This window comes from Bombina bombina, chromosome 5 (assembly GCF_027579735.1).
Source record: "Bombina bombina isolate aBomBom1 chromosome 5, aBomBom1.pri, whole genome shotgun sequence".
Taxonomy (NCBI): Eukaryota; Metazoa; Chordata; class Amphibia; order Anura; family Bombinatoridae; genus Bombina; species Bombina bombina.
The window spans coordinates 688435593-688456760 of NC_069503.1; the positions used below are offsets into that span (position 1 = coordinate 688435593).

A 21168-nucleotide genomic window follows, 5' to 3' on the forward strand; every position below is an offset into this window, starting at 1 on the left:
TACAAAAATAATTATATTACATGGGATAAGCTCATCATCAATGCATTAAACATTTAGTTGCTCTTTTATGCATGAGCAGATGTATGAAAACCATTGCACATTATTTTCCTCACATGTATTAAACAAGAAATATGTTTGTTCTGATATTTCCTGTAAAGTTTCTTTTGAAAATGAATGTACCATGTATCCCTCTATAGGGACAGCCCCATAAATGTTATTCACTTCTGCTGATAATTAGACTATAGCTAAGGATTCTGGGTAGGTAAAGACCTAGTTGTGGCTTTATACATGTACAGAAATATTTTTAAATGCAAAGATTTTGTTGAGAAAATTATAATACTGCTGAGGTGGGGGTTTTTTTCTCTTTAAAATGCTGATTTTCACATAGATTTCAAGAAATGTATTTAAACTGGAAGAACTGAATTTGTAGAGTATGTAAGTTTAAGGGTAATAAAATATCAGATAAGCATGCCACATATTCCAGTGCAATGCAGCATGCTTATAGTACTTAGAAAAGTAGACAGCCCTCTGCTGGTAAATGACTCATACTAAAGATCATTAGAACTAGCCAATCAGTATCACATCAGAATATGTGGGAGGAAGAACGCAGAGCAAAAGGTTATCTTACAATAAATGACAAGTGTTTAAGTGGAATTTTAGGCAAAGAAAGTACGCTTTTTTTGTATATAGTAAATTATATGCTGAACTTAAAAAAAATAATACAACCTCCACAACATGAAACTTCTAAGAAGAAGTTTGTGTAAACAAAGCACATTTACAATAATTACCAAAAACAAAGGACTTGTTTATTTTTTATATAATAAGAGGCTTGAAGACATTAAAGGGAGAGGAAACCCATTTAATTTCATGATTTGAATATAACATACAATTTTAAACAATGTTTCAATTTACTTCTATTATGAAATTTGCTTCATTATTTTATTATTATACAGGTATACCCCGCTCATACAGCAAGTTAGGTACCGGAGGCCCGCTGTATTAGCAAAGCGCTGTAAAGTGAAGCTCTGTAAAGTGAGGCATACCTGTACCTGTTGCAGAAGCAACAGCATTGCACTACTGACAGCTAGCTGAACACATATAGTTAGCCAATCACAAGAGACAAATGTGTGCAGGCACCAATCAGCAGCTAGCTCCCACTAGTGCAGGATATATGTGTATTCTATTTCAACAAGGGATACAAAGAGAATTAAGCACATTTGAAAATAGAAGTTAATTTAAAAGTGTCTTAAAATGACATGCTCTATCTGAATCATGCAAGTTTAATTTTGACTTTCCTATCCCTTTATTTTTAGTGCCATGTAAAGCAAGCATACTGAAAAATTCCAGAGCTATATTTCTCATGCTAAACTCAACCCACACAAAGGTGTTTTGGCATTACTCCCATTAGTGTGCAGCATAACTGTAAAAAGCTGACAAGAAAATTTCACATGAAAATCTCTGTGTAAAAAAGGTAGAATGCTCTGTGAATAGCTATTATTCAGCTACTGCGTGGCAAAAGAAAAAATGAAAATAAATTCAGCAGCCATTCAGCTTCATCAGTGCTGAGTTCACACTTTGCTTTATTATGATCTCATAGGAATTCGATGAAATCTCACAGGATTTTATAGTAAACTTTATTAAACTGAGTGACTGTGCCTGCACATGCAGATGCCACACTCCCTTGCATGTCTGGGACTAGTATCCTGGTTGGTTGCTTAAAGTCCCTTTACAAAGGCTACTGAGGAAAATTTGAGGTAAAACATTTATTTATTTTTCATGTGATTTTTTTTCTTGTCAACTTTTTACAGCTATGCTGCATCACTTTCAAGTGATTTAAAATGTGGGTATCATGTCCCTTTAAGAATAAACACTTGTGTACATATATCACATATGGGCATCTTTATAAATAACTACTATTTGCTGTATACAAGAATAAGCTTCAAAACTCTGAAACAGCAGTTATATTTGATAGAAATAAAACAACTTCTTATGGAGCCTATCCATTTGAGTTGTATTGTGGCTTTGGCCAACTAGACCTGTGTCTAGGGTAGCAGGAGTGGGGGGGTCAAATGTTAAGGAGTAGTTCTAATGAATGATGCTTTCCCACTTCCATGGTCTCATTCTATTACACACCAATGATCCCTGGTTGTCTAATGAAGGTGCATCTTGTGGTTGAGGAGCAACAGATTTCCTAATGCCTACGGCAGCTCAAAAACATATTTACTCCACTGGTCTTAGCAATAATCCACTGAAGGAGATAAGGAACATTAAAGGGAGTAGGGGCAATAAAAACAAAATGAAAGTTTCATGATTCAGGTAGATCTTGCAATTTTAAACAACATTCCAATTAACTTTGATTATCTAATTTTCTTTGCTCTCTTAGTATCCTTTGATGAAAATCATACCTAGGCTCATGGGGAGCAATGCACTGCTGGGAGCTAGATGGTGATCGGTGGCTGCACATATATGCCTCTTGTCATTGGCTCACCCAAGATGGGTTCCGCTAGCTCCCAGTACTGCATTGCTTATCCTACAATTAAAAATACCAACAGAATGAAGCAAACTTGATAATAGAAGTAAATTGGAAAGTTATTTCAAATTGTATGTTCTAGCTGAACCAAGTGTATTATATCACTTTAAAAATGTTATTGATGTTGTTATAAATGTTGTATCTATTGTCACAATTCTTTTTTTAAGCGATTTGCGATAGCCCAAGCTTTGTTTTAAGTACATCCCATTGATTCAGTTCACGTTAATAATATTTATTGGAAAACAATGCAGGTTTACACCTGAGCATTATTTTTTATTCTTTTCTCAAATACTACATTTTCATACTAGGCCTATGTGTACATGATTACTTTTTACATGCATAATCAGTTGTCTGTGTTTTTCAGCTAATTTGCCGTTTGTTTCCATTACTTTCAATTTAAAGGGACATGGAAGATATTAAATAAATCCATGTTGCTAGGTGGCAAAGCCAAAATTTTACATTTAATCTGGGCAAAAAAATGATAAATCAATTTATAAAATTTATAAAATGAGTGCATTTAGTATCATCACTTTTTCCCTTAATTTAATAATTGCTATGGTAGTTTATTTATTTATTTTGGGTTGAATTACCATATATAAGCAGCATCCTTTAAGGAAATATATGGCTAGATTACGAGTTGTGCGTTAAGATAAAAAAGCAGCGTTATGAGGTCCTAACGCTGCTTTTTTACGCCCACTGGTATTACGAGTCTTGCAGATTTAGGGGCATCGCACACTTCTTTGGCCTTACTGCAAAACGATTTACGTAAACTTCATAAAGTCTTTTTTCTATGGGACTTCCATAGCGCCGGTATTACGAGTCTGTCCTGGGGGCCCAAAAAGTGAGCGGTACACCCTACCCCGTCAAGAGTCCTAACGCATTCTACAGGGAGTGCAGAATTATTAGGCAAGTTGTATTTTTGAGGATTAATTTTATTATTGAACAACCATGTTCTCAATGAACCCAAAAAAACTCATTAATATCAAAGCTGAATAGTTTTGGAAGTAGTTTTTAGTTTGTTTTTTTGTTATAGCTATTTTAGGGGGATATCTGTGTGTGCAGGTGACTATTACTGTGCATAATTATTAGGCAACTTAACAAAAAACAAATATATACCCATTTCAATTATTTATTTTTACCAGTGAAACCAATATAACATCTCAACATTCACAAATATACATTTCTGACATTCAAAAACAAAACAAAAACAAATCAGTGACCAATATAGCCACCTTTCTTTGCAAGGACACTCAAAAGCCTGCCATCCATGGATTCTGTCAGTGTTTTGATCTGTTCACCATCAACATTGCGTGCAGCAGCAACCACAGCCTCCCAGACATTGTTCAGAGAGGTGTACTGTTTTCCCTCCTTGTAAATCTCACATTTGATGATGGACCACAGGTTCTCAATGGGGTTCAGATCAGGTGAACAAGGAGGCCATGTCATTAGATTTTCTTCTTTTATACCCTTTCTTGCCAGCCACGCTGTGGAGTACTTGGACGCGTGTGATGGAGCATTGTCCTGCATAAAAATCATGTTTTTCTTGAAGGATGCAGACTTCTTCCTGTACCACTGCTTGAAGGTGTCTTCCAGAAACTGGCAGTAGGACTGGGAGTTGAGCTTGACTCCATCCTCAACCTGAAAAGGCCCCACAAGCTCATCTTTGATGATACCAGCCCAAACCAGTACTCCACCTCCACCTTGCTGGCGTCTGAGTCGGACTGGAGCTCTCTGCCCTTTACCAATCCAGCCACGGGCCCATCCATCTGGCCCATCAAGACTCACTCTCATTTCATCAGTCCTTAAAACCTTAGAAAAATCAGTCTTGAGATATTTCTTGGCCCAGTCTTGACGTTTCAGCTTGTGTGTCTTGTTCAGTGGTGGTCGTCTTTCAGCCTTTCTTACCTTGGCCATGTCTCTGAGTATTGCACACCTTGTGCTTTTGGGCACTCCAGTGATGTTGCAGCTCTGAAATATGGCCAAACTGGTGGCAAGTGGCATCTTGGCAGCTGCACGCTTGACTTTTCTCAGTTCATGGGCAGTTATTTTGCGCCTTGGTTTTTCCACACGCTTCTTGCGACCCTGTTGACTATTTTGAATGAAACGCTTGATTGTTCGATGATCACGCTTCAGAAGCTTTGCAATTTTAAGAGTGCTGCATCCCTCTGCAAGATATCTCACTATTTTTTACTTTTCTGAGCCTGTCAAGTCCTTCTTTTGACCCATTTTGCCAAAGGAAAGGAAGTTGCCTAATAATTATGCACACCTGATATAGGGTGTTGATGTCATTAGACCACACCCCTTCTCATTTCAGAGATGCACATCACCTAATATACTTAATTGGTAGTAGGCTTTCGAGCCTATACAGCTTGGAGTAAGACAACATGCATAAAGAGGATGATGTGGTCAAAATACTCATTTGCCTAATAATTCTGCACTCCCTGTAAAGTCAGTAGTTAAGAGTTTTATGGTACAACGCCGTAACATAAAATTCTTAACTAAAGTGCTAAAAAGTACACTAACACCCATAAACTACCTATTGACCCCTAAACCGAGGCCCTCCCGCATCGCAAACACTAAAATAACATTTTTAACCCCTAATATGCCGCTCCGGACACCGCTGCCACCTACATTATATTTCTGAACCCCTAATCTGCTGCCCCCATTATTGCCGACACCTACATTATATTTATTAACCCCTAATCTACTGCCCCCAATGTTGCCGCCACCTACTTACACTTATTAACCCCTAATCTGCTGCCCCTAACGTCGCAGCCACTATAATAAACATATTAACCCCTAAACCGCCACACTCCCGCCTTGCAAACATTAGTTAAATATTATTAACCCCTAATCTGCCTTCCCTAACATCGCCGCCACCTACCTACACTTATTAACCCCTAATCTTCCTCTAACCCTAACACCCCCTAACTTAAATATACTATTAATAACTAAATAATTCCTATTTAAAACTAAATACTTACCTATAAAATAAACCCTAAGATAGCTACAATATAACTAATAGTTACATTGTAGCTAGCTTTGGGTTTATTTTTATTTTACAGGCAAGTTTGTATTTATTTTAACTAGGCAGAATAGTTACTACATAGTTATTAACTATTTAATAACTATCTAGCTAAAATAAATACAAATTGACCTGTAAAATAAAACCTAACCTAAGTTAAACTAACACCTAACACTACACTATAATTAAATAAATTAACTAAATTAACAACAATTAAATAAATTAAATTAGCTAAAGTACAAAAAAAACAAAACACTAAATTACAGAAAATAATAAACAAATTACAAAAATTTTAAACTAATTACACCTAATCTTATAGCCCTATCAAAATAAAAAAAGCCCACCCAAAATAAAAAAAAATCCTAGCCTAAACTAAACTATCAATAGCCCTTAAAAGGGCCTTTTGCGGGGCATTGCCCCAAAGAAATCAGCTCTTTTACCTGTAAAGCCAATCGGAATCTAAAGGACGCCATCTTGGATGACGTAACTTAAAGGAACCTTCATTCAGTAAGAAGACTCCGGATGAAGAGGATGCTCCGCGTCGGATGTCTTGAAGATGGAGCTGCTCCTCGTCGGATGGATGAAGATAGAAGATGCTGTCTGGATGAAGACTTCTGCCCGTCTGGAGGACCACTTCGCCTGGCTTGGATGAAGACTTCTCCCGGGTTCGTTGAGGACTTCGGCCCGGTTGGATGAAGACTTCTGCCGCTTCCCTGAGGATGGATGTCCATTCTTCAGAACTGTAAGTCGATCTTCAGGGGGTTAGTGTTAGGATTTTTTAAGGGTGTATTGGGTGCATTTTATTTTTAGATTAGCGGTTTGGGCCGCAATAGAGCTAACTGCCCTTTTAAGGGCAATGCCCATCCAAATGCCCTTTTCAGGGCAATGGGGAGCTTAGGTTTTTTTAGTTAGTATTTTATTTGGGGGGTTGGTTGTGTGGGTGGTGGGTTTTACTGTTGGGGGGCTGTTTGTATTTTTTTTACAGGTAAAAGAGATGATTTCTTTGGGGCAATGCCCCGCAAAAGGCTCTTTTAAGGGCTATTGATAGTTTAGTTTAGGCTAGAGTTTTTTTTATTTTGGGGGGCTTTTTTATTTTGATAGGGCTATTAGATTTGGTGTAATTAGTTTAAAAATCTGTAATTTGTTTATTGTTTTCTGTAATTTAGTGTTTGCTTGTTTTTTGTACTTTAGCTAATTAGATTAAATGTATTTAATTGTTGTTCATTTATTTAATTATAGTGTACTGTTAGGTGTTATTGTAACTTAGGTTAGGTTTTATTTTACAGGTCAATTTGTATTTATTTTAGCTAGGTAGTTATTAAATAGTTAATAACTATTTAGTAACTATTCTACCTAGTTAAAATAAATACATACTTGCCTGTAAAATAAAAATAAACCCTAAGCTAGATACAATGTAACTATTAGTTATATTGTAGCTATCTTAGGGTTTATTTTATAGGTAAGTATTTAGTTTCAAATAGGAATTATTTAGTTATTAATAGTAAGTTTTCTTTAGATTTATTGTAATTATATTTAAGTTAGGGGAGGGGGTGTTAGGGTTAGACTTAGGTTTAGGGGTTAATACATTTAGTATAGTGGCGGCGATGTTGGGGCGGCAGATTAGGGGTTAATAAATATAATGTAGGTGTCGGTGATGTTAGGGGGCAGCAGATTAGGGGTTCATAAGTATAATGTAGGTGGTGGCGGTGTCCGGAGCGGCAGATTAGTGGTTAATAAATATAATGGAGGTGTCAGCGATGTAGGGGGCGGCAGATTAGGGGTTAATAAGTGTAAGATTAGGGGTGTTTAGACTCGGCGTTCATGTTAGGGTGTTAGGTGTAAACATAAAATGTATTCCCCCATAGGAATCAAAGGGGCTGCGTTAAGGAGTTTTACGATGCATTTTTGCAGGTGTTAGACTTTTTTTCAGCTGGCTCTCCCCGTTGATTCCTATGGGGAAATTGTGCATGAGCACGTACGACCAGCTCACCGCTGACTTAAGCAGCGTTGGTATTGGAGTGCGCTCACTTCTTGCCTAATAACGCCGGGTTTATAAAAACTCGTAATACCAGCGCTGCAGGTAAGTGAGCGGTGAGACAAAACTGCTCGTTAGCACCGCATAGCCTCTAACGCAAAACGCGTAATCTAGGTGATAGATTTTAATAATTGGAAACAAACACATCACCACACAAACTAAAAAATAATAACTTTAAAATACCAGATGCAAAATAAGAAGACAATGTAATAGCACTCTGAACTTTATATGCGCCATTTTCTCACATACTTTTAAATTTACTTCAGTTTGCAGGCCCCCTGTGTCATGCAACAGCCATCAGCCAATTACAGACTCATATACAGTAAGTATACACTGTGAACTTTTACACATGCTCAATAGTAGCTGGTGCCTCATAAAGTATGCAAATAAAAATACTGCACAATTTGATAATGGAAATAAATTGGAAAGTCTCTTAAAACTGTATGCTCTATCTGAATCATGAAAGTTTAATTGTGACTTTAGTGTCTCTTTAAATAATTCACAAGATAGCCTTATGAATGAACTCAAAGATTCGTCAGCTGTTTACTTTTACTAAGTTTGATGGATACAAAACATCATGTGGTACAACACATATTGTTTGAGATCCATAATTTTATGTTAAAACATTGTCATATATTCTTATAGGTGAAATATGAATAATTTCCTGCCACACCACAGCACATAAAAATAGCAAGGTTAATGAGTGTATGTTGATTTCAGTTAAAGTGAAAAATATACCAGTTCTACAAATAATGGGGACTTTCAGTTATGAAATATAAAATACTTAATGCTGAAAGTTCCTTTATTTGCCTGTAGCGTATGCCACACTGAGCTCCTCAGGCCCTATTTTATCAATGAGGTGATGTTAGCCAATAGTGTACTAACATAGAGCATAATGCCAACTGGGCCGCACGGCTATTGGCTAAGTAGTGGAAACATCACCTCATTGAAAAAATAGCGTTCTGCCGTGGGCGGCCTGAGGAGCTCAGTGTGGCATACGCTACAGGCAAATAGAAGAACTTTAGGCATTAAGTATTTTATACTTCATGACTGAACATGCCCTTAACTTGTAGCACTGGTAAATCCTAGCGTTTCAAAACGGCTAGGATTTACCATCACTTTAAACTACATTGACCTTATATTTTAAGTATCTACTGTATATAGTGCCAATACTACTCTGGAAGATGATTTCCTCAACTTCACTCAAATCTTTCCCTTTGTTGAATGTACTTTTTAAATTTTCCTCTAGCCTTGTATTTTTTTTCATATAAAAGTATTTCTGATAACTCAATTGTGCTAAATCTCTGATTAAGTAGTGGAGTTTTTCACTTAGTTACATACTTAAGTTTTTTATTTTAAGCATACATACATACATAAATAGACATGCACACATATAGACACACACATACACATATATACTGTATATATTCATTGAGATATATATATATATATATATATATATATATATCAATGAATCTAGGTCATATTACTGAACCTTTGAAGTTGCTTCCTGGCATTGGCCACTACTTCTTAGACAGTTCTCTATAAGAACACTTCAGTCCTTTTCCATTATACATTTTGTGGCTAAATGTTTCCATTCCAAATGCATATTTATCTGTGCTAATTATCTTCTATTTAAATAGCCTTGACTATTGAGTATTTAATACTGCTTTTCCGTCTGAGATCCTGGAATGCCACTTCCAGATCATTAACCCTTTGTTCAATTGTGGTTTTAAGGGCGGCTGAAGGGGGATTCTGCCCACCCAATCATTTCTGTAGTGCTCACAATTCTCACAGTTAATGCACATGCATTTGCCAGACAGATCTTTTTTATATACCTTTTGCTCTACCCAAGGCAAAAACAGAGACAAATATGTGAAAAGTGGGATTAAAATATAGAAAGTCAGACTATATAGTAGAAAATGATGTCCCCTACCACGACAACCACCACCAGTACCACCATTGTTATGACAACCTTAAAGGGACATGAAGCACAAAAAAATATATTTTGTGAGTCAGATAAAGAATACAATTTTAAACAACTTTCTAATTTACTTCTATTATCTATTTTGTTTCATTCTCTTGGAATGCTTTGTTGAAGGAGCAGCAATGCACTACTGGTTTCTAACTGAGCACATGGGTGAGGCAATCACAATCGATATATATATGCAGGCACCAATCAGCAGCTAGAACCTAGGTTCTCTGATGCTCCTGAACTTGCCTAGATAAACCTTTCAGCAAAGGATATCAAGAAAAGGAAGCAAATTAAATAATAGAAGTAAGCTGGAAAGTTGTTTAAAATTGTATTCTCTATCTGAATCATGAAAGAAACATTTTGGGTTTCATGTCTCTTTAACTTCACTTTTTACTACCTAGAACCACCTATTTTATTTGTTATATTTTTTCAGGACTTGCATATAGTTCTAAGAGGTTGAAACATATCACTATGACAAGGTTTAATTCCTGTAACCAAAACTGTATCAAATTGTGTCATAGGTACAGTGCTCTCTCTCAAACCTAACTACATGAGTCTGTTGTTAGGCCTCACAGCTTCTTTTAAATATCATAACTGAGAGACTAACTACATTTCTGATACCTAAACATACTGTATATTTAAAGCACTATTAAAAAATGATACAGGGGCCCAATATTAAAGCTTTCCTTTAGCTTGCAATGCATCTCATTACAATAAGTGCTCGCTTCTATGCAGCCTGCCAGGGAGAGCTGTCATTACAGATCACCAGAAAAGCTAATACAGAGATTATGGCAACAGTGCATCATCCAAGGGGGACATATACCAAATGTATGTATTTGGCATCTAGTTTTCAGTACTGTACTTTCCTGTACGTTCTACACTAAAAGGAAAATGCTCACCATCTCTCTATGAAGTTGACTATTCTAACATTGAACTTAGTATAAATGTTTCATTGATGCCAGTGAGTCAAGTCATGTAGCCTCCTCAAGATGATTAGGAGATTGCTTGCCCAGGAAATGGATCTCCAGGTCTGTCCCACTGGAAAATTAAGAAACAGACACAGAACTAATGGCATCTGCTTGGATTCTAAGGTTATAATATGGCAAAGAAACCAGCCATTATAGTGAAATGGGATGCTAGAGCAGATTCATAATTCCTGATGTTCGGAAGGTTTCTTTACATAAAGCTGCTTGGTGGTAAACTGATCGGAGAATAACGTCTAATCTCCAGTTTTGGGGCACTGTAACGTGTCATTTTTCAGACTCATCTCATCTCTGTCATCTCCAGTGTGCTGTATTTAAAGTAGGTGAATTTAAAGTAGGTGAATGAATCTAAGCTGGCCCCACTAACCTTCTTCTGAATTACATTCTCTCCCATATAAGTGTCTTTGTGAAGTTGTGATCATGCTACAATCCATCATTAATCCAGTTCAGGGTATAATTTAATATTTATTTAAAGGGCCATAATACCCAAATGTTTAAACACTTGAAAGTGATGCAGCATAGCTGTAAAAAGCTGACTAGAAAATATCTCCTGAACATCTCTATGTAAAAAATAAAGATATTTTACCTCAAAAGTTCCTCAGTAGCCACATCCCATTGTAAAGGATTTCTCAGCAGCATTTTAGTGTGTCTGTCCTGGGACATCTGAAGGGATGAGCATCGTGCACTCTCATCTTATTTCACCAATCAGGTAAAGGAAGTTTACAATGAAATCTCATGAGAGTCAAGTCAAATCTCATGAGATCACAGTAAAAGTTCATGACCTCAGCACTGCTGATGCTGATTGGCTGCTGTTCATTTCTTCATTTTTTTAATTTTTTTTACCTGCAGCTGGGAGCAGTTGAGTATAACATTTTACACAGAACTTACTCTGCTGAGCTGAGGAGATAGTGAGGTAAAATATCTTCCTTTTTTACATAGAGATGCTCAGGTGATATTTTCCTGTCAGCTTTTTACAGTTATACTGCATCAGTTTCAAGTGATTTAGCATATGAGTATTATGTCCCTTTAAGCACAGACATGCTGCCATCATTTACCATCGGCCCCACTTTCTCATGTCAAACTTCAATAATACTCCCAACTCATATTACAGACTAAATGCACTTAAATGCCTCTTTTACCAACAAGTCCAAATGTTACATATATACATATCCCCTGCAGATAGCCATTCCTGTTCAGAGGCAAGAGTGAGAAAGCTTGACATTACACAGTAGTCAAACCAGATATTATGAATAGTCTTGCTCTATCTATCCATCTATGTATTTATCTATCTATCTATCTATCTATCTATCTATCCCTCTATCAATCTATCCCTCTATCAATCTATCTATATATCTATCTACACACATTTTATCCCTCTTTTCCTTTCCTTTAAATGCCAACTAGAATCGTCTGCTCACTGAACTATTACATATTTATGGGCTGTGTTGCACACAGATTAATTAACCCTATACCTGAGCATATATTGGAGTACATTAAATACAGAGGTGGATTGAACGCCAACCTATAATATACAATCTCAATAAAAAGAAGCAATTGCACCTACTAACATTCACAAAACTGCAGAGGAGTATTTATTAAAATGATGTGCCTTTTTTACAGAAATAAATATATTAATGGAATGTAATCCTTTTATTTTTGCCTTTCACGGTTTTTTCTTCATGTAAAACCCCCCAAAAATAACATTTTTAAACTAACTATAACAGGATGACAATGCCCTTTTCTTATTTTCAGAAAAAACAGGTGAACTCTATAGAAACAAATGCCAGAACAGCTTTCTTAAAGTGAAAGTAAAGTTGCCTCCACTTCTATGCCGCAAAGCAAAATACAGCTCAAAATAAATTGAATTTAATTCATGATTTTTTTAAATATTCTATATTTATCACATAAATGTACCTTTGAAATCGGATCACTATATCGCTGTTCCTCCGTCTGGCTAAAAAAAACAACTTTGTTTTCAGATGATGAATATCGTTTTAACTGTTTCTATTGGTCCCCCAGTGGCGTCTGAAAAAGTGGCTTCTGAAAATTACACTCTACGCCCCCACCTTCAATTGCGTATGCGTGTCTCATTGAATTTACTCTGTGTCTAGAAGCGAGTCCATGAGACACGCTTGCACATTGACCTCAACAGGGAAACAGCGAATGAGTTTGCCGCATCGGCACTAAGCACGCGTGCGCAATAAACACGCGTGAATGCGCACGGATGAACACGTACGAGCGGGTGGGACCGCTCTTATGTGTAACGTAACAGAAGCAGGAAATGAACAGGGGGTGGAGGAAGATACGAGACAGTATAAGGGATGAAAGTATAAAATATAAAAAAGAATAACGAATTACCAAAAAAAATACGTAGCGACTAAAAATATCGGTATAATTGGAATCCATGGCATTAATATTGTTCCTTAAAATTTACTTTCACTTTAAATGCAATCAGGCTGTTACTTAACTACAACAGTTAGAGGGATGTTTGCTCATTTAGTTATGAGGCCATGAGGATATATGCAGTTTGGCAGTACAAGCACAAAAAAATCCAAAAAACAGAATTTTCCAAAATCCAAACTTTTTAATAAATATTTTTTAAAAATAAAATTATTAAAAATTACCTTTTTTCCCAGCCAGTCATAATCTTCTCTGCAAATGCTAGTATTTAATTATTTCAATAACTACTAATAACTTTTTGATTTAAAATACTATACTATCTTTCTTGAGGGTACTATGTATATAAAAGTTTTCAAAATGATATAAAACTACCTTTAAATTGCATATATAGGCTGTATTATGACATGTAAATATTGCTTAAATGACATAAGATATTATTGTTTACACATGGCGACAATCCTCTCTCCAAGCTTTTACAGATCCAAATATCCAAATATTCCAAAATCCAAACTATTCTGAAAACCAAACCTTTTCCAGTCCCATGCAGTTTGGCTAAAGGATTTCCTACCTGTATAAGGATTTCTCATTCAAGAGTATGTAACATTTTCCTTATGAAATGTAAGATATAATTTGAAATTGTCATTGTTAACTTACACTGTAATAGGATATAATTACAAGACTTGTTTTCATATCATTTAGAAGACATTTTAATAATTTTCAAGTACTGCAAAAGGTGTCTCCTTTTTCTAATCTTGCAGATAAGTGTTTTTTGGATATGTAATAGGGTAATGTTTTGTGACACAGATTATTTCTAGGAAGCTTATCCTAACATGAGGAAGAATATAACAGCACACCTAGTTTTCATGTAAAAAATAAATTTACAACAACTCTGTAACTTGGTAATGTAACTTTATACAGATCTATTGCTGTTTTGGGCGTAAAAATTTATTAATTTGATTGGCAAGTGCAGTGAGTCCGCTGGGTTTCTGGGCTCAGTAGCAGCTTGCCCTCCTAGGCAAGCAAAACCAAAAAAGGAGGAAGTAAGTTCTCATAAATGATACATTCATGAAAGGACTAATATATATAACCTGATCACAATTTAAGAATTAAGGCTGTGGGGGGGTGGAGCTAGTGGCCCATCATGGCGGATGCACTGTTCTGAGCTCTGTTGTAGCCGAGGCTGAGAAAAGCCCTTAAGTGGGATTTATAGCGGCATCCAGTGACATCTAAGCAGGGGTAAACCTTAGAGTCCCTCACACACCTACCGCTCCAGAAATCGCTGATGACCGCACTACACAAAGCACTAGAAACGGTGATACGCCGATGGATGCACAGGTCCCTGCGCCACTTGGGCCTAACAGTATGTGAAATGGGCTGGCGCATAAAGCTTGGTGGACACTCATAACAGGTCTGTACAGCATCAGTCAGATGAAACCCTTCACACGGACAATATAGCTGCCAACCCATACACAGCATAACTACACTTACATGCTGGCAGCCTAATAACCACTGACTTGGTCATTAACCCTGAATGACAAGGCCCAGACAATAAGTATACTTGCAGAGTATCTCCATCTCTGGTATGGGATAGGTTCCCGCTCTCATCCTAAATCGATTGCTATTATGCTGAGTATTTTCCAAGAGGTGATAATCTCAATATATACCATCTTTTTCTGGGCACTAGCCCTCTAAACCTTGCTTTTTATGATATACTTTTTTGCTTACTCTGCATAAATACATAACATCAATAGTACATACAGCTGTGGGTCCCTGTGGAGGTTTTCCAACCCTCATACTCACGCTGATAGTATACCTGAGACCTGCTTATTTTTGATTAACTTCACATAAGCAACTACATTTGGACTAAATCACCATTTATCTATACAAGACTCCCTCCTCCCTTTCCCGCAGGCCTTTATTACCTGCGGGTCATACCCTCATACCTTTTACCCACTTCGCCTATAGGGGGCACTTCCCTAGGAGGGGGTCTACATCTCTTTGAGCAAGATGTCTCAGATGACAAATCTAGAGACTCTGTTGCTTCATTTAGAAGAACCTCCAAATCTGATAACCAATCCACAGATCGCCCCATATTGGATTTCATTAACGCTTTATTTGACAAAATGGACTCTCATTATACGTCTCTTAAGCAAGAACTTAAACAATCAGTTAGTGAGCTCAAACGAGACATCTCTTCCCTTGGAGAATGTACAGACATTTTGGAAAGAAAACATGAAGACCTCAACATTGATCATGCTAGCCTACTATCGTATTCTCAGAACATGGCAGAACAAATAACAGACCTTGAAACTAAATTGGCGGACCTAGAAGATAGGTCACACCGTAATAATCTCAGGATCAGAGGAATCCCTTAAGACGTTAACACCGCAGATCTCCCTAAATATCTCACTGGCTTATTCAAGGTTTTACTTGGAACCCTTCTAGATCAAGAGCCTCTTATTGACAGAGCACACAGAGCCCCTCGCCCCCAAAACTCAGCCTCAGATATTCCAAGGGATGTTATTATTAGGCTCCATTACTATACCTTTAAGGTAAAAATTCTTAGAGCATCCTTTGCCAACAAGAATTTAAAAGAACCTTTTCATAATATTCAAATTTATTCAGATCTCTCCCCTCACACACTTGCCAAGAGAAGAACGTTTCAACAGTTCACACAAGCTCTATGTTCACATAATGTGAAATACAGGTGGGGATTTCCTGTTAAGAGCTTCTTCCAATTTGGAGACCACTCCTACGTCATTTCATCATCAGACCAAGGTTTGAAGCTCCTCCAATCACTTGGAATTCCTCAGTCTTCGGACCCCATTTCAAAGACATCTGAGACTTCTAATAAAGTGCTCAATTCATCTGCACCTGAGTGGCAACCTCTTCCCAGAAGATCTACCCAACAAACCAAAAGAAAGGATTTGAAACACCCAAGGGACCCATCTTAAGTCCAACACTTTTCATGTTATAAGAACTTGCCCAACATTTAGGTTTAACATTAATCTACGCACGGGTACATATCTTACAGTTTTACCTTCTAATGGCTCTTATGTATCTTTTACACAGAACTGATGTTTGAATTCAATTGTATCCTTTGTCTCAAGGGTCCTTGTTTGTCAATTAGTTTTAACACAAGCCCACGTACAGGTACATATCTTACCCTCTCACCACCTCATAGCTCTTTAGTGTACTCTTTTTCTTGCCTGACAAGTCTACGTACGGGTACATATCTTATCCTTTTACCTTTTAATGGCTCTTATGTATATTTTACATGGAACTAATGTTTGAACTCAAATATAGCCTTTTTTCTCAAGGATCCTTGACCGTCAATTAGTTTTATCATGAGCCCACATACGGGTACATATCTTACCCTCTCACCACCTAATGGCTCTTTTGTGTAGACTTATTCTTGCCTAACAATAATTGATTTGATTCAGGCTTAATACTTTAACTTGCATTATTTTAGGAATATTGTTAATTAGTACCTAAAATTAATGTTATTTCTAACCTGTGGTTTTCAAGGTTTAGCGTTCCAGTTTCACTTGTTCTCGTTCCCATACAGGTAACCATATTTACTCAGTCTGTCATTTGTTTATCGTCTATCGTTTATTTGGTTGGTTTTACTTTCATAGTTTTGAGACCTATTTGGATCTAAGATATAGCTACTGTACCATATCGCTCAGGTTTGAGACACTGAATTACATTTAACAACTACCTTGCACTTTAGAATATTAGGCCAACCTGAAGTTTCAACCTTTAAAATTTTCTGATTAGCAATGGTATTCTCCCAATTTTTAACAGAGACCCTTATTAGAGTCTGATAGTGAGTCCCAATGATAGGGATTGTGATTCAGATTTATAGTTTCACCATTAAATTAGATTTCCCTAGCTGATATTTCTGAATCTACCCTGATTATACTATTTATAAATTAGACTCCTATATCTTCATAGACTACCTATCCAATGTAAACTATTACTGAGTAGGTAGTAAATTATTCACTGCCCAAAGGTTATAATGATGGTATAATCTCTTTGCTTTGTCTCTCTCATTATATTGGATATGAGCATTGACAAGAACTGATACTGAGACCTGAGCTTACAAATCTGCTGTTTAGTTGGTAGAATATTACTGTTTATTACACTACTTATAATGTACTGTTATATGTATCTAAATGTATGTGTTCAGATCTACTTAATGTATCCATTTCATGCCAGAAGGTCCTTTATACTTCATATCTTAGTTTAATAGATATTATTTCTTAATTTACATTTACACTACCCCGTCCTTAGGTAGAACATTTCTATATGACTTCCTTAACTCCATAACACCACATTACATAACTAGGGGAATAACTCATATTCGGTTCTTCCCTCACCATCTCTTATTATATACATAAAACCAGCGCGACACCCCCTACTTTCATTTAGTTCATTTTTTTTAATTTTATTTACCCTATATTTTAAATAATACTCACCTCTTTATATTATTATAAATCACTATTTCATGTTTCTGCTATCTCAGCATTAATAAGACCACTACCCCTCACTTATCTGTTTGGTCTGCTCCAGTCACTCCATATTATCTTAATATATCTCCTCTCTTTAAAGGTCATACTAATACAACTCCGCCTCCCCTTAACCCTCCCTCCAAATTAAAGCGGCTTTTGACAGCTGATTTCCCCAATAATATTATTCCATTAACTCTCATAGTTATATTTGTACTTCATCACTATTTTCGATACAAGTTGGTATACTTGTATACATGTATAGTATAATATAATTATTAATCATTAAAATTCATGAGCTACTCAATTTACAAATATGAGGTTCTATTTCTTCTATTTCATGGAATATATACTTTAAATGTCTATCCTGATCTATTGTAAGTATTGTAAGTATTCTGTATTCCAATTTATTCCTCGAAATGTGACATTATATCTGTAACGATTTTGCTTATTGTTATTCTAATACCTCAATAAAAATCTTCTTTAAAAAAAAAAAAAAGAATTAAGACTGACACACTGAGAGCAGCACAGTGCACAGCGTGATGATGCGGCTGTGCGCCCTCAGTGTGTCCTATCAGCGTAGCTGAGCGTTCAGAGTTAAAATATTTGAACTTTAGAAGCAATACAATGTGGCGCAAAGCAACTGCTTTGAATTGCGCCGCATCGCTTGCAGTGTGTCACAGCCTTTATGCTTTTATGTTAATTGAAACAAAATAATGTCATACTCTTCTGAATTTAATGGGATTTGAATTTGTTGTTTCCTAGTCTAAAAGTTGTTACCTTAAACAAAGCAGCATCCTCGTCTCGATTGTAATCCTGTTTTCCTGCATGTTTCCAAGGGATGCGGAAAATACTCCTTTCATCATTTTCCCATACCAGCCCGGGGTACTTTCCACTATCGATTTGGTCAATCAGCCACTGCCTCAACTTTCCATTTCCACAGCTAAGTGGTGTCATTACACACTCAACGTCCCGGTTCATACCGTGTCAAAATTGCCCTAGTACCTGCACTAATAGAATGAAGTTAAGGTTACTTAATAAGTATGAAAATAGCAATACAAGCATTGAAATCATTAACAAGTTTTATTTATTGTTAAACTTTTAAAATGTTTGTATATTGTTCTAATCATGTTTTCAAACTAAATGCTTCATGATAGATGGATAGATAGATAGATATATGATAGATGATAGCTTGATAGATAGAAAGATAAATAGATATACAGATAGATAACAGACAGATAGTTTTATATATATATATATATATATATATATATATATATATATATATATATATATATATATATATATATAGCTTCTGTTGTGTTTATTTAACTTTAACTTACATAGAATCTAAAAATGAAATAAGTTGCACATATATGAGCAGCATATTTAATGCATTGCATACATTTGCAGTCAATAAGCACTTCTCGCATGACTGTAAAATCTTTCTGATTCTATAAAGAATGCCCCTAAACACCACATACTGACCACATTGTAGGATGAGCTTACTATCATTTGGCAAACAGAACTTCCTGGTTAACAGTCAGTGTTAAAAATCAGGCTCTCAGTATTGTGTCTTACATTACTTATATTAAAATCAGTAATACCACAATAAAAACAAAACAAAATACATGAAACTGTCCTGGTCCTGGATTATAAAGTGGGTGACTATAAATCAAGACAAAGTCACAAGACAGTGACTGGAAATTAATTCAGTCATGTGAGAAGATCATGATGTGATGGGGAAATTTACTCTAGACAGGTATCAATAAACAAATGGGTCAATGGATTTAATTCTGTTTTTTTAATGTCAGTGATGATAACTGCCTACACTCCATGATTATTATGTCCACATTTAGGCAAAAAAATCAATCAACATCAATTTGCATCTATTCTATGGCATACACATCAATAGAACAAATTAACGGCATTTCCATATTCTGATTTTTTTTAATGTTCCATTGTTTTTATTTTTAATCACACTTACATATCCTTTGAAAATGATGAATAATTATGCATTTTAGTTCAAGATAAGTCTGTAAAGGTACCCGATGATCAATAACATGCAGCCATGAAGAGAAATCATTTACATTCTTTGTTAAGATTTTTTTATCATTATATTATAATGTAGATGTCTCTTCTTCATCCAGAACTCTCAAGCTAAAATACCTGCCGAAAATCCTTTGAGAGATTTTTCATTACTGATAATCTCAACAGACCAGAGAGCTTTAGAGAATTAGGCCATTCGTCTTTCCTTGTATGTTGCTAAAACTGATTTGATACCACAGATAAAAGCCACTGTAATCTCACTAGTGTATATGAATAACAAAAATAGATACACAATTATCACCTCTTGTAGATCATCCACAGTACACCTATACTATTTAGTGTCCCTAATCCCCAGTGACTTCTTCATTGGAGTTGAAGACCACTTTTCCAATTTGTAATGTATCTTTTTTTTTTTTTAAAATAGTGATAAAAATGTATACCTAGATTACACGTGTAGCATTATTAATAGTGCAGGGTGTGTTATCAATATTGTGACCCTGAGCTAAGAGTAGCACACAATCTGGTATAACAAGTCAACGGTAAAGGAGATTTACCAGGGAATGTTATTGCAGCAGACATTTTTTAAGTGTACCCTATACTTACAATGGAGGGTCCCCTATTATCGCTTGCATTAAATTTGGTGAGTTAGTGTTGCTCTCATGCACAACACAAAGTAGCGCTAACATTTTTTTTAAACAGTGATTTAAATATAGCAAGGTGGTGGACTGGGAAGGGTCCAAACGTGTCTATGTATGTGCGTGGATTTATAAGTGTGTATGTATATATTTTAGTGGTTGGGTGTTTCTTGATCTGCGCTGTGTATGTGGCAAATGTTTATTTTGCTTAAACAAGTTCCTCTTGATATGTTTCAATGGCAGCTTGTTTCTGAATATTCCACTGTCATGAAATGGAATGTGAAAATAGAAGGTGTGGAGTAGGCTGAACTCTGAAACCCTACTCCACACCGTGTATATATATATGTATATGTATGCATATGTGCGTATATATCTATGTGTATGTATATGTGCAAACACATACACATATGCATACAAACATATATACCAAATTTGAGCCCTTCCCAGTCCTACATCTTGTATATATACAGTATCTCACAAAAGTGAGTACACCCCTCACATTTTTGTTAATATTTTATTGTATCTTTTCATGTGACAACACTGAAGAAATAACACTTTGCTACAGTGTAAAGTAGTGAATGTACAGCTTGTATAACAGTGTAAATTTGCTGTCCCCTCAAAATAACTCAACACACAAGCCATTAATGTATAAACCATTGGCAACAAAAGTGAGTACACCTCTAAGTGGAAATGTCCAAATTGGGCCCAATTAGCCATTTTCCCTCCCCGGTTTCATGTGACTTGTTAGTGTTACAAGGTCTCAGGTGTGAATAGGGAGCAGGTGTGTTAAATTTGGTGTTATCACGCTCACACTCTCTCATACTGGTCACTGGAAGTTCAACATGGCACCTCATGGCGAAGAACTCTCTGAGGATCTGAAAAAATAATTTTTGCTCTACATAAAGATGGCCTAGGCTATAAGAAGATTGCCAAGACCCTGAAACTGAGCTGCAGCACGGTGGGCAAGACCATACAGTGGTTTCACAGTGCAATTTCCACTCAGAACAGAACATGCCATGGTCGAC

At 36.2% G+C, this 21168-nt stretch overlaps 1 protein-coding gene across 1 annotated transcript in view; it reads right to left on the reverse strand.

Moving 5' to 3' along the window:
- The window catches only part of IRF4 (interferon regulatory factor 4), a 30812-nt gene extending 12372 nt beyond the window's left edge, over positions 1-18440 (reverse strand). Inside the window, exon 1 of the mRNA XM_053713092.1 lies at positions 18240-18440. Within this exon, the coding sequence (XP_053569067.1) occupies positions 18240-18440 (201 nt within the window). The remainder of the gene's footprint in view (positions 1-18239) is intronic.
- Between the last annotated feature and the right edge of the window lie 2728 nt (positions 18441-21168).